This window comes from Sminthopsis crassicaudata, chromosome 2 (assembly GCF_048593235.1).
Source record: "Sminthopsis crassicaudata isolate SCR6 chromosome 2, ASM4859323v1, whole genome shotgun sequence".
Classification (NCBI taxonomy): domain Eukaryota; kingdom Metazoa; phylum Chordata; class Mammalia; order Dasyuromorphia; family Dasyuridae; genus Sminthopsis; species Sminthopsis crassicaudata.
The window spans coordinates 220325254-220340250 of NC_133618.1; the positions used below are offsets into that span (position 1 = coordinate 220325254).

General features: G+C 35.9%; 1 protein-coding gene across 4 annotated transcripts in view; it reads right to left on the bottom strand.

Moving 5' to 3' along the window:
- The window catches only part of ATP6V1C2 (ATPase H+ transporting V1 subunit C2), a 55488-nt gene that overhangs the window by 20080 nt on the left and 20411 nt on the right, over positions 1-14997 (bottom strand). For 2 of the 4 annotated variants that reach the window (XM_074288239.1, XM_074288242.1), the window contains 4 exons: positions 13374-13459; positions 12536-12565; positions 5142-5236; positions 108-199 (listed from right to left, as the gene is read on the bottom strand). In XM_074288239.1, the coding sequence (XP_074144340.1) occupies positions 108-199; positions 5142-5236; positions 12536-12565; positions 13374-13459 (303 nt within the window). The remainder of the gene's footprint in view (positions 1-107; positions 200-5141; positions 5237-12535; positions 12566-13373; positions 13460-14997) is intronic. The other 2 variants (XM_074288241.1, XM_074288240.1) reach the window with 1 other exon arrangement.

The window sequence follows — 14997 nt, forward strand, 5'->3', positions numbered from 1 at the left end:
AGGGTGCCAGGTGGGGAAGGGGGTAAAAGGAAGTTGAATGAGCAAGACAACTTCAGCAGAGCCTTTGGAAACAGGTCCCATGAATGAGCAAAAGCAAAGATACATACGTGGATTTCTTTTCCAGATTCTCCAGATTTCCTTTCAGAGTGTTGTAGGCAGCTGTTCGAGCTTTCAGATCTGTTTCTATTTGTGCCAGTTGCTGTACGTGAAAGCAGAAGTTAACTTTGCATAATTAAAAAGTTAGTATTTTCAACACAACTGCCTCAATTTGGATACAGTAAAGGCCTATGAGATCAACCCAGATGAAAAAAAGCTGGGTCTCACCCTGAGGACCTATGCAACAACATAGTATGGTCGGAGGGACCGGTATTTGAATTCAGAACACAATTTACCAACTGTGTAAATACAGGCAACATTTCCCCACTCTAGGTCTCAATTTCCCTACCTATAAAGTAGAGATAATAATCCTTGCTCTCTTTTTCTTGAAAAGTAGAATTCTTACAAGCATCAGGGATGGTGTGTGAAGAGCTATGCAATTGGATTTGCTACTAGTTATTAAAGTCATTTTTGTGTTATAATGCTAAATTTTGCTATAATCATGCTAAAATCACTATTGCTATTAAAGTCATCATTTGTTTCCTCCTTGTTCTCAGAACACTGCTCTAGTATAACCTAAGCCTGGTAAGTCTTATCAACCAGGAAATAATAGTAGCTGACATTTAAATGACATTTCTGATCCTTACAGCAATCTTGCTTCTTGAATTATTAGCCTCATTTTACTGATTAGGAAACTGATACTTAAAGATTTTAAGTTTCTTATCTTAACTTGTCTTAATTAAGTGACAGTCATAGGAAAGACTTTAAGCTCATGTTTGAAATAATTAATATACTGACTACAGTAAAGGAGTGAGAGGCAGCAAGAACTAGATATTGCCCTAGTAACATAAAATCTCTGACCAAGGGCAAGCCTCTTACTCCTATAAAATGAGGAATAATATCTAAACTCTCTACTTTAAAGGGTTATTATGAGATTCAAATGAGATAGTGAAAAGTAATTTGTAAACTTTAATACAATAGAAACATCCCCTATAATTATCATGACTGTCATTAGTTGCCCTATACCTTTCTTAAAGCTATTTCTTTATCTGCTTCGTTATACCTCTTAAAATAATAATAAGTTTTATACATTTTTACCATGTTTAACATATATTGGATTACATACCTAGGGAAAGGGATGTGAAGGGAAGGAAAAAATCAAAATATAGGATTTTTCAAGGCTCAATGTTGAAAAATTATCCTTGCATGTTTTGAAAATAAAAAACTTCAATAATTTTTTTTTAAAATAGTAACAAGTTTTATACCAATTGATTTGCCCCAAATTGACTACTCAACTTTATTGTAAGGTTTGTACAAAAGGCCTCCCTAATTTCTTACAGAAGCTCCTTAGTCTACTTATGCTCAAGGCCCTGAAGATGGCCGATTGTCACTTCAGACTACCACATACTTTGCATCTTTACCACAATGCTCCAAACACTAATGCCAACCGTAATTCCCTTCCAACTCTTATTTCTACAACTTGAAATTTTACCCACTTCACAGGCCCTATGACTTCTCTAGTCAGTTTCCTATTATGAAAAAAAATAAGAGAATTGCATTCAATGCATAATGGTCAAAAAACTATAGTATATGTCTGTAATGGAATATTATCGTGTTATAAGGAATGGAGGATATAACAGATTCTGAGAAACCTAGGAAGATATACATGAGCTAAAGTAAAGTCTGAGTGAGTCCTAGGTGATCCAGTGGGTAAGAGTGCTAAGAGTTCTGGTCCCAAAGTCAGAAAAACTCCTCTTCCTGAGTTCAAATCCGTTCCTCAGAGCCCAGCTGGGTAACCCTAGGCAAGTCACTTAACACTGTTTGCCTCAGTTCCTCATCTATAAAATGAACTGGAGAAAGAAATGGCAAACCAGTACAATATATTTGCAAGGAAAACCCCAAATGGGGTCACAAAGAGTTGAATGTGATTGAAATATGATTGAAAGAGTGTGAAGACAATCAGAACTATTTTGTACAATCATCACAATAAAGGAAAACATCTTTGAAAGATTTAATAATGATTATCAGACCAGTCAAGACTCCAGAAGACTAATAATGAATCTAATTCTCATCTGTTGATATAAAAGTAATGGCCAGAGGTATAAAATAAGAAACATACATTTAATATTATTGGATTTATTTTGCTTCACTATGCTTATAAAGGAAAAATTTCTTCAGTAGAGGTAAAAAGACAGGAATTATGAAGAGGAATTAGTGGGTAGTGAAAGCGATTCAAACCAAATAAAAAAAGGAGAGTCGACTAAACCCTTTTTTAAAAATTGAACAGTAAAGAGCAGAAAGTTTAGAAACAGGAAGAGACAAGCAGGACACTTGTTATTTTATTAAATTCAATATACATGTTTTGAAAAGTATATGTTCACATTTTACCTTTATCATTCTCTTATGTTCTTTGTATATTGAAATGTTCATATTTGTTATATCAATTATTAAAAAAAGGAAAAATTTAAATGAGGGGTTTGGACAAAATTACCTGAAGTCTCTTCCAGTCTTATGGAAATTGCAAAGTAACATTAACAACCTGTCCCTGTCTCACCTACATAGCCAAAAATAGTATTTCATTAAATGGTTTGTAACAGCACATTTTAATCCCCCACACTGGTTTGCACAGGGAGGACTTCAAGGAGATGGAAAATATGCCAGGCAACCTGTGTCCTTTGGACAGAATGTTCCCCAATTCTCCATGGTGTAAGTACATGCTCTCACTCCTCCTTGGACAGATATTTCACAATCTTTCTCATTCATAAGTTATTTCTCAGGTTTAACCAAAACCAGACAGGACTGTTTGGTCAGACCTCAGAGGACATGAGTGGAAGAAATTGGACCTATTGGGTAGAACTGATGCCAATGAGTCTGCACTCTAGCTGACACCTGTTTAACACCTGTTTTTCATAGTTGTGTGATTTATTTCACATCCACACAAAGGCTTTACCATAAGTTAAAGTCATTATGTAATACATCCTAGGGCTCATTTATTCATTAACAAATGTTGATGGAATGGAATCAATGATTGTACTTAGTCAGGAGACCCAGGAGCCTTGACTGAAACTTCTTAGCTGTGAGGTTCTAGACAGGTTACTTTTCTTGGTTTATATTTCCTCATTTGTGAAAAGGTAAAAATAGTACTTGTTCTCAAGATTTTTTTTTTTTTTAAACTGGGTTTCAAACAGAGATTCCCTATGCTACCCAGATTGAAAGTTCAGGGGCCATTCATATCCTAATTCCACTGACACAAAAACTTAGACATTCTATTTCCAAGTGTGCCAGTTCACTCCTCTTTTAACAACCTTTGCCCCCCTTCCCTTTATCCCTTGCTTCTGGGGGCTCATCATCCTGATGGGGAATTTAGTGATGATACTGAGTAGTTTAACCCACAGGAACTCAGAATTCTTGAATTCAAGAGCTGCCAGCCTTAGCCAGATTGGGCAGCAAGATTACAAGTGTATTGCCAAACCTGCCATTTGGGGACTATAGGACAAACATTTCACAAACCAAGAAGCACTAGCAAAATGTGAATTATTCAATGATGAAAAGTTCAATAAGATATACAAATATATATAAATTAGTTACCATAGCCATTCATTTATTCAATAATCATCCAATGAAGTAGCTGGGTATGCAACACTGTGGGTGCCCATCAGCTCTATCATTATTAAACTCTCAACTTCTGAATAATAATTCTCCATTTAGGTCTTCTCTGATAGTTTATCATGGTATAAATGGGAATGTGAGCTCTTAAAAGGTTTGACAGTAAAGTGGTCTACTAAATTAGAAAGGCCTCAATTCTGGGGGCTGAACAAGGTGTAACTAAGATCACAGAAGCTCATCATTAGGTTTCAGCAAATTGAAGTGTTCCACCACAGAAACTCTCAAGGACCATTTATTAGGTTGTGTGGCCCTATATAATCTGCACCAGGAGCAGGTATACCCCTATTAAGAAAAACACAATGAAGTATTACATCAAACTTAGATGTAAATATCCAATATTAATCATTATCTTGACTATATTGCTTCCTCAAAAACCTGTTTTGACAGAAGCAGACTACACTCCTACATCCAGACTGGCGAGGTAGGTGCAGAGGACAAATATCTGAGGCCCACAGCCTAATGGGAGAGAACAGGCCAGTCCTGACTGTGATCATAACAGCTCATGACTATAAAAGCCTGTGGTACAGCAGAGTAATATAGATTAGGAAATATACCCACTGTTACCACAAAAAACTGAAGAATTGGGGAGGCAGTCAGTTCAGGGATTTTTGCTTCCTGATTCCATACTGACCGCCCTGACCTGAACCTCGACTCCTGAACATCATATTCTATTTCCTTCTTAAACTCCGGGAGGTTGATGCTACTCAAAAAACATCCTGGTATCAAACCTAGCTTAGCCGATCAGTGTGAAGTGGATTTGTCCCTCCCTTTACCCCACCAGTGAGTATGACCTCTGCCTCTCATGGTTCCAGGAAGCCTCTTCTCATGAAGAACATGACAACCAGGGCAAGTAAAGAGGCCTTGAATTAAGGAAAATCCAAATCTAGTTATGAATGGAGAACCACAGGATATGAGGATATTAAGGCAAAAGGGGATGTTTAAAATTGATTGCATAAAAAATGAGTGACTATTTTATAGATGAAAACCGAGGTCGAGAAGTGAAATGATTTTGTCTTTTTCTTTTTCTTTTTTTTTTTTCCCCCCTGAGGCTGGGGTTAAGTGACTTGCCCAGGGTCACACAGCTAGGAAGTGTGAAGTGTCTGAGACCAGATTTGAACTTGGGTCCTCCTGAATTCAAGGCTGGTCCTCTATCCACTGCACCACCTAGCTGCCCCTGATTTTGCCTATTTCAAAGGTAAAGGAATTTAGATGAAATGCAGGTTTCCTGTCCCCTTGTATAGTGCCTTTGTCACTACATCAAAATGTAAAATGTCAAGTTTTAGGGGAGAGGAGATGAGAAAATATAGTTCAGAAGACTTATATACCTTTCCCCTGAGATCCCTTAAGGGTAACTCTCAAATACATTGTGTCTCCTTTACCTTTGCTAACGTGTCCACTACGACCACAAGCGGCTGCTTGGCAGGATACTTGGCCATGTCCCATTCAAATCGGGTCACAAAAGAAGTTAAGTCAACTGAAAAGACATCAATATAATCAGTTTAGCAACAACAAAAGAAAATTCAGCCTTTCGATATGTGCAACGGAGAAATAAATGAAAAACTGCCACCAAACAGTATGATGATCATAAAATAACACACAATCTTCTATAGTGCTTTATAGGTTTACAAAGCAATTTTTTCCCAACAGCCATGAAATGAAAATAGTATGAATATTATGTCCATTTTATCTATGATTAAATCAAGGCCCAGAATGGTTTTTAAAAAAAAGTCTTCTTCTTTAAGGGATCTTTGTCATTTGAATTCCTGCATATACTCATAGATTGTTACATCTGGAAGGGAACTTGGAGAGACCCAACATGATAAAGTGATTTGTCCAAAGTCAGTCAGAGTCAGGACTTAAGCCCAGGTTTCCTGACTTAAGGTTCAGTAATCTTTCCAATACATCAGGTACTTACAATACTGCTGCAGCTAATGAAAAACTGTAAGTTATTTAGATTGATCAGCTTTGAAAAAGCATATATGCAACATGGAGGACTAAATACCTTGGATCAATTAAAATTAATGTTTTATTTGTCATTTGAAAGCAATCTACATATGGATGACATAATCAAAATGAGTTAACATACTCAAAGCACTTTGTAAATGTTAAAGTCCCATAAAGAGTCCCACTTTGATTATGTCAAATCAGCTGAAAAAGCTTCATCACAGAAATACAACTTTTGGTCAAGACTGATTTGCAGAAAAGTGTCATCTTTAAGTTTACATTTCTATGGCACTTTAAATATAGTCAAATTATTTTCCTCAAGATGACCTAGAGAGGTAAGTAGTACTAATTATACCCACTTTACAGATGAGGAAACTGAGTTCAGAATGGTTAAACAACTTGGGATCATAGTCTAAAGGAATTACCACTGAAAAGGATTATCTTAAAGGTTATCTAGTCCTACCTTCTCACTTTACAGATGAATAAACTAAGAGGAGAGGTGAAGTAAATTGCTCAAGACTACAGAGATAATATATTAGCAGAGGCAAGATGTGAACTAAGATCATCTACTCCATAAATCTGGTACTTTCACCTCAGTTCCACCCAAGTCCTCAGAGACAACAGCAGACAAATCTAAGATTACTCCTAGGTTTCTTTCATTAATTCTAGTACTCTCTCACAACAGGTCTCATAAAGGACCTATTTTACAGTTTGGGCTCTCAAAGGGAGCAAAGCAAAATGACACACTTTCATCCATCTTTTGTCTTTTTTATGGATTTTTTTAAGGCACATTAAATGCTTCACTTCTTTCTCTGATCTTTCAGAAATGTTGTCATTTACCCCACACCAAATCTTAGGCTCCAGGCTTTCACAGGAAGTCTTTTGTTCCACACTTTGGAATGTATTTCTTTGTTCCCATGTAATCCCTGCTATTAAGTCTTATCTGTAACCTCCACAATATGAGTACAGCCCTTACGTGTATTGGATACTTTAAAAAATTATTGTTTAATGAATTAAGAAATATTTCTTGACATAATGAACAAATAGAATTTAGAGATAATTTTTCCCAAGCTCTTATTTTTTCATAGAATCAGAAGTGTCAGGGATGAGAGAGACTTCAAAGTTCATTTAGTCCAACTTGGGGAAAAAAACCCAGCTTTTGCTTGAGACCCTTTAATGAAGAGATGCCATCTCTAAAAGCAGTTCATTCTACTTTGTGATGGATTTTAGGATTTATTATTGATGTTACAATTACTTAATAGTCCAGGTGTCAACTACTATAGTAATCTAGTGTTTGATAAATCCAAAGGCTCCAACTTCTGGGATAAGAACTCACTATTTGACAAAAATTGTTGGGAAAACTGGAAAATAGTATGGCAGAAACCAGGCACTGACCAACACCTAATACCTAACACCCTATATGAAGATAAAGTCGAAATGGGTAAATGATTTAGACATAAAAGGTGATACTATAAACAAAGTAGGAGAACAAGGGATAGTTTACCTCTCACATTTGTAGAGAAAGAAGGAATTTATGGTCAAAGAAAAACTAAAGAACATTATAAAATGCAAAATGAATAATTTTGATTATATTGAATTAAAAAATATTTGTACAAACAGAGCCAATGCAGCTAAGATAAGAAGGGAAGCAGAAAACTGGAAAAAAAAAAAAGTTCTGATACAGGCCTCATTTCTAAAATATATAGAGAACTGACTCAAATTTATAAGAATACAGGCCATTCTCCAATTGGTAAATGGTCAAAGGATATGAACAGACAATGTTCAGATGAAGAAATTAGAACCATTTCTAATCATATAAAATATGTCTAAATCACTATTGATAAGAGAAATGCAAATTAAGACAACTCTGAGATACCATTACACACCTCTCATATTGGCTAAGATGAAAATGTTGGATAAAGATAATGATCAATGTTGGAGGGGATATGGGAAAACTGAGACACGAATACATATTGTTGGTGGAGTTGTGAACTGCTCTAATCATTCTGGAGAGCAATTTGGTGCTATGTCCAAAAGGATATCAAACTATGTATACCCTTTGATCCAGTAGTATCTCTACTAGGCTTGTATCCCAAAGAGATCATGCAAAAGAGAAAAGGACCCACATGTGCAAAAATGTTTGTAGCAGCCTTTTTTTGTAGTGGCAAGGAACTTAAACTGAGTGGATGTAGAATGACTGAATAAGTTATGAGGACTTTTCACCACTTATCACCACTATCATATGAGAAAATTCTGCAAGTAGTCAAGGACAATTGCCCTAAGAAAAGAAGGTCAGCTTAGATGCTTAACACTTACTAGCTATATTGACTTTAAGCAAGTCACTTAGCTCCAATTGCCTCACACCAAAAAAAAAAAAAAAAAAAAAAGGAAAGAAAGAAAAAGAAAGGAAAGTTGGATTTAGAGTTTCATAGCTCGTGTGACTTTAGACAAGTCATTTCACTGACTTGTGGCTACAACTTTCTCACATGGCACATGAAGGGACTGAATTGCATAATATCTAAATTAATCAATAAGTATTTATTAAGTGCCTCTTCAGAAGCAGTAGTAAGTACTGGAAATACCAAGACAAAACAAAGATAACCTCAGCTCTAGAGAGGGGAATAACATGAATACATAGAACTGTACAGATAATATATATTATACAAGATAATGGAGCAGAGATATAAAAGCACTAAGAGCCAGAGGGCCCTTCCAACTCTAAAGTCTCTAATCCCATCTCTTTAGGCTTGCACAATTTTCCCCCCTTTCCATTGGCAAAGCAAATGTTTTGCCAATTGTCCTCACTGATAGTGTTTGCCTTGAATCCCTGCCTAGAAGAGAAGGAAGAGGTGGTGAAGGATGAATGTTTTGCAGTTCTCTGCAGTTCAAAAGCATATTGGCAGAGACTTAAAATCAACCAACTCTGTAATCACATCACAGGAGTACTTGTACTTATGTCACATCCAAGGAACCATAAATAAGATGATGACTTAAGCATCACTTATTTACTTGGCTCTAACAAGTGTTTACCCTCTCCCTGCCCCATATATATATTCTAAAGCTTGGGTTAGACATCTGTTTTTCAAACAGTGTAGACCAGTTCTTCCTGCAACCTAATATATGTGTTTGTCCAAGCGTGACTATAAAATCGAAATGAATACTAATGCCTACAAGACTAAAAAAAAAAAAAAAAAAAAAAAAGTCAGCAAATAATGAAATAGGGTCTAGGTGATTTTAATACCAAGACAAATTATATGGTTGTATAATGCAAGATATTCTACACTGATTAAGAATATTGTCTTTTTTTTCCCATCCCATTTCTTCAATTCCAGACCACTTGACATCAAGGATGCCCTTTCCCTCTTTGTGGTGAAATAGAGAACTACAAGACCCTACCATCTGCCTTGCTGTACCTTCCTAAGCTACTTCAGATATTACTATCATCTTCTAGATGATCTGGGTCATTGTTATAAATTTTAATTGTTACACTATTTTATGATGCTTAGGTACTATGAAGCTGCTCAAGACAGGGCTCTATATTTTCTAAATTCTGTCATCTTATTTTCACTTTCTCTTGCATCTTTTGTGATTAAGTTATCATCTGTTTCTACCTCAAGCAGCCCTTCCTCCCTCTTTTCCAGTTTATAATTCATAATCTCTTCTGGGATCTAAAACCAGACTGGAAGTATGATCCAGGGGAAAGAGTAACAGCTAAAGGGAATTCTAGTTCAAATCCTGCCTCTGAGAATTAAAAACTCTAGGGAGTAGAATTACTCAGAAGTATCTTTGTGGATCATGGCTTAATTAAATAGTGAATGAAATGAATGATGACATGTTTCAAAATGAATAAGTATCCATATTAGGTGTGCTGTCGGCACGGGGAAGAGAAAGTCTTTGAAAGCTTTCACTTGACTCAGTTACCATTTCAGAGTTATTATCATATTTAAGAGTTCCCAATTCTCAAGGTTAAATATTAGAAATTAATTGTAGTAAGAACTTGAGATATTAAAAACCATTAAAAGAGGCCAGAGTTTCCTTTTCTGAAGAATTCGATTCCCAGTCTTGGTTTATTTTAAAAGATATTTTTATGCTATAAACTAGAAGGGATTTGAGGTCAGGTCACCCCCAAACTCCCACTAAAAACTAAAATCTATACACTCCCAATTTTCAGAGAAAGAAACTCAGATGCAAAGGAGTCTTCCTTCAAGCTCAGGTCAGGTCAGATCACTCCTTGTTATAATGTTAGGAGGATTATTTTTCCATGTACTACTAGACAGGATGACTCTGACATCTGACAAACCAACTTTGAAATTGATTCTCATAACAATCTTAAAGGGTATAGTTAATAATTTTAAAGAGGAAGAAACTGAGTTTCAGAGTGACTTTTTCAATAGACACAGCTATTATCTGAGATACAATTTGAAGGCTTTCTGACTCCAGGTGTAGTCTTCTATCCCTTATACTACCTCTGGGGCTCTTTCTACCCAGACTGTCTTCAGGGTAAATGGAATAGGCCTTCAAGGTTCTTGACTACCAATATCATTTCTTTAAGATGCACAACAAATTTGGAAAAAAATCAACCAATTAAGAAGCAAATGCTAAGCACTTAAGTCAGTGCTAGGAACTGCACAGGAGGTACAAATACAGTAAGTAAAACAACTCCTACTTACAAAAAGTTTACTATAATGACAATTGAAAGATTTTTCTGAAACCTTTCCCCTTAAAGCAAAGTTTATCCTAAGACTAAAAATGTTGGGTCTTTACTGGGCTGTTACTTGCTCTGGGACCTCTCAGATTACTGGTGGGTTTGAATGTTTACACACGCAAGAAGAGCTAATTCAATACAAAAGGTAATGAAAACCATCATTGGTTTGCCAATCTAACAAAAAGGAATGAATCAATAACTTCTTTTAAGATGTTAGCAGTGTGAGATACACTGGGTAAGACAGATGGCAGGCGTATTTTAAAATCCCCTTTTAAAAACTCTAAATGGTGCCATAGATGTCTCCACCTTACCTTTTTTACCTGTAAAATGGGGATAATAAAAGTACCTACTTCCCAATGTTATTGTAATGAAATAATATATGTAAAGCACTTTGGAAATCTCAAAGTATTATATAAAGACTAACTAGAACTAGCTATTTTTTATGAGCATTTGATTGTCTTGTACAAACTGGTTTTGCCCTAGGCTTAGCCCAAGACTTGGCAGACAATAAGTGCTTAATAAATGTTTCAACTCAAATGTGACTTCCTACAGGAAGCTTTGAATCTCCCTTTATCTCATCCACTTTGTTTGCCCCTCTCAAATGCAATTGTCATGTACAGTATATTATGGTCATCTATACTTTATCTCATCCACTAAATTGTAAGCCTAAGTCTGGCAAGGGCATGTATCTAAAGTACATCTCTCAGGCAGCTCTCAGCCTGGTGTTCTGTACCCAGAAATGACCTCATAAATGTTTGTTGAACTGAATTGAAAATAGGATTGGACTCACAGTGATGATTACATCTTTAAAGCCACTCAGCCTACCTGGGTGATGACTGACCTGCTTGGAGGAAAACCAAAGTCTCCTTCTCCCTCATCAAAATCAGATCTAGTATAACACAAGGCCCCAAGGTAAAAACCAGAGAATTTAAAAAAGTAAATGGTCTAAGGACCTGTCAGAGCACCCTTAACACAAACTAAAACAGTTAATTTCTTATGCATGCTTTTCCCCCAGACATGTCTGAAATAGACAGCAGGAGAGTAATGTATTGTGACCATCAGAAAAAAAAAAAAAGAGAAAAGCAATCTTGTTTCTGAGCACAGCAATGTATATAGCAAGTCATATAATGGCTCACAAAGAGAAGCAGTATCCTGTAGGGAAGAGAGAGCTAGACTTAGAGTCAGAAAACATTTTACAGTGTGGTCCTGCGTGAGTTAACTTTTTTACCTCTAGAAGCTTCAGTCCCTTTATCTATAAAATATAATTAATAATACCTACATAATTAAAATACTAAACAGTTAACATTTGCTTAGAGGTGGTGAGGTGATACAGTAGATAAAAGGAAAGAGTCAGAAATTCAAATCCAACCTCAACAAATCACTACTTGTATGTCCTTGGACAGATCACATAATCTGTTTGCTTCAATTTCCTCAAACTACAAAAAGGGGAAAACTATAGCATCTACCTGAGTTGTGAGATCCAAATAATTCTTATAAAGCACTTAAGTATAGCACCTGATTCATTTTAAATGCTATATCATGCTAGCTAACTATTGTTATCATAGCATCATTTTTATTATCAGACTGTACATCAGTTTTCTGAATAACAGCCTAGTCCCATCAGCAAGTTGGCCACCTGGTGATGAATTAGTTGACCATTATAACTTTTAAAAGCTTGTCCACCCAGTAGAAATGCTCTGATCTGAGTCAATGAAGAAAGTAGCCATACAGAGATACCTTATAGTTATTAACACTTACAAAAGTAATGCTCGCCCATTGTCCTTGCATGGAGAGCAAACAATAAATGAGATAAAACACAAAGCTCTTGGTAAGCCTTAAAAGCATTATGTAAATGTTAGCAGAAAGGCTCCTAGAGAATTTCTCATTTCTACATGACATATAGATTAGTTATTAGACAAGTAACAACACAGGAAATAAGACAAAAGTCAAAAACTGTGACCATCTGAGTCATATGGATATCGTGACCAAGCTATGAGGTGATTATTTGGGAAAATCCATCATAACCCAATCAATGTACCCCTACAACCAGACCAAGATTCCTCCCTCTGGGTAGCATGCACACATCACACGGACCATGAGAACAACAAATCATGCTCAACCTACTTTTGAGGTATTTCATTTTTTCCTTCAACCCTGAAATATAGGAAAGTGAATTATTATGAGTTAAATGAAGGCACTAGAGTAGGGCTCAAATCCGGGGGCACAAGGATTTCAAAGTCTCATTCTGAAACAAGAGAGCTAAGACCCAAACATTTTTGTTTTAAATATACAAATGTGTATACACACACACAGACACACATATATACATGCAATATTTTAATGCTTTAGTCCTTGGAGATTTGATGAGGGAGGACAGTCTCCTCCACTGACACAGATCACAATTTATCTACAATTTGATACATAATCATCTTAGAGATGATGTGTCTAAAAAAACCAATCCTTTAACGAACTTGGTAATAAACTCTAATCTCTCTTTTGACATACACTAGACAACAGATCCACAGTCAGTCTTCAGGCTTATACTCTAAAACCTTTGCAACCTGGGAGGCCTTGCCAAAGTTTAAATGCTACCAGCATAGTCTTGGGAAGCCTATTGCTAGCTCCAAGCCCTGATATGATCATCTCTGAGCCTTCAGATCTTTTTTTAAATAATTTTTAACATGTTTTTAAACATCATTAGTCTAAAACATAGAAAAAAGCTTTTAATTTGTAAAACAATTCTGTCATGCAAGGAAAAAGACATTTTCAAGCTGTTTAGAATATTCATTTTAGATTCTAACATGTATACTCTGAGCAATCAGATGTCATGCCAGAGGTAGGCAGGGTCTCTAATACTGAGTAAATTAAGTTTTACTTGGAGGCTGGATCTGCCAAAGATATCTACAAGCCCTTCCTTGGTCCCCATCTGCCAAAGCACAATGGGGCTATACATGTTACCTACCTCCATTGGCCAACAGGTTCTCATAAACTTTGCCTTTTGCATCTTCCATAACTTCTACTACACATTGAGCCATCTTCTTTATAAGGCTTTAAAGAAAGTAAAAGAAAAATATAATTAGTAGCAGAAAAACATCCTAGAAAAGGATATAGACATACTGGGCAATGAGAAACTTATCATGAAGAAGGTAACAATATATTATAGAAAAAGATACTGGATTTTATATTTTAACAGACTGGGATTCACATCCTACTACCAACACGTACTAGTTATGTGATCAGGGATAAGATCACATTTCAACTCTCAGTTTCTTCATTTGAAAACAGGATGGAAATCACAGAATTGTGGCAAGGAATGTAAAGTGTCGTTGAGGACTTAAAAGTGCTGTCTAAATGGCATTATGATAATGATGACAACAAGAAGAATGATGATGTTGGAAGGCAACTTTTCAATAGAAAATCACTGGGGGAGAGTGATTTTCTGAAGTCAGGAGGACCAAGAGTTCAAATATGATCTCAGGAACTTAACTCTTCCTAGCTATGAGACCTAGGCAAATCACTTAGCCCCAATTGCCTCAGCATAAAAAAAAAAAAAAATTAAAAAAAAAAAAAAATCACTGGGGGACAATTAGATGGTGCAGTAGATAGAGCACCAGCCCTGAAATCAGAGGGTCCAGAGTTCAAATCTGACCTCAGACACTTAACATTTCCTAGCTGTATGTATGACCCTGGGCAAGTTACCTAATCCCAATTGCATCAGAAAAAAAAAAAAATTAAAATAAAGAAAAGAAAAGAAAAATCACTGGACAAACTATGATCAAGTACTATCAGAGCAATGATCTGATTATCTGACTTACATTCCCTGTTTGTTTGCATTCTGGGCTCTGAGCAGGGCTCTGAGGGAGAACAGAGGAAGGCCATTTATCTCTAAGTGAAGCACATGACCTTCTGTACTCATTAGGCTTCCAGTAAGGAAAAAGTGAATAGCATACTACACTCAGAGGGAGGGAAAATTGTTACAGTTAACATTAGCACCTTTTATTTGACTCTTTTGGCATAAAAAGAAAAGTTTCACTTGTGATAGGAGAAAGGAAAGAGGCTGCTGGTGATAATATAGTGGATAGATAGAGCACCAGGCCTGGAAACAAAAAGACTTGAATTTAAATTTGGCTTCAGACACTTATTAACTGAGTGATTTTGGTCAGTTAGTCTTGATTTCTTCAACCATAAATGAGGTTCAAAGAGCACCTACTTCACAAAGTTACTGTGAGGATCAAATTTGAGATTTCTTTTTTTTTAAGCCTTACTCCTGACATGTAATAGCTGTGAGAAAAATCACTTAAACTTTCTAAGCCTGAGTTTTTTCATTTATAAAATGAGAGGCATAGCCAGCAAAATTATTATTAATTTATGACACTTTTAAAGTTTACAAAGCAATTGTAATGTATTTCTTTAAGCCTCACACCCCAGTAAACAAATACTACATTTATGTAACAGAGATAATAACTATCAGAAGTGGAATTCTTACTAGATTTTCCAAGCAAAGTCTTCTTGCAAATTTTAAAACACTGTATTAAAGTTGCTAATAACTTTTTTATATAATGCTTTAAAAGTGGCAAAGGTACCCA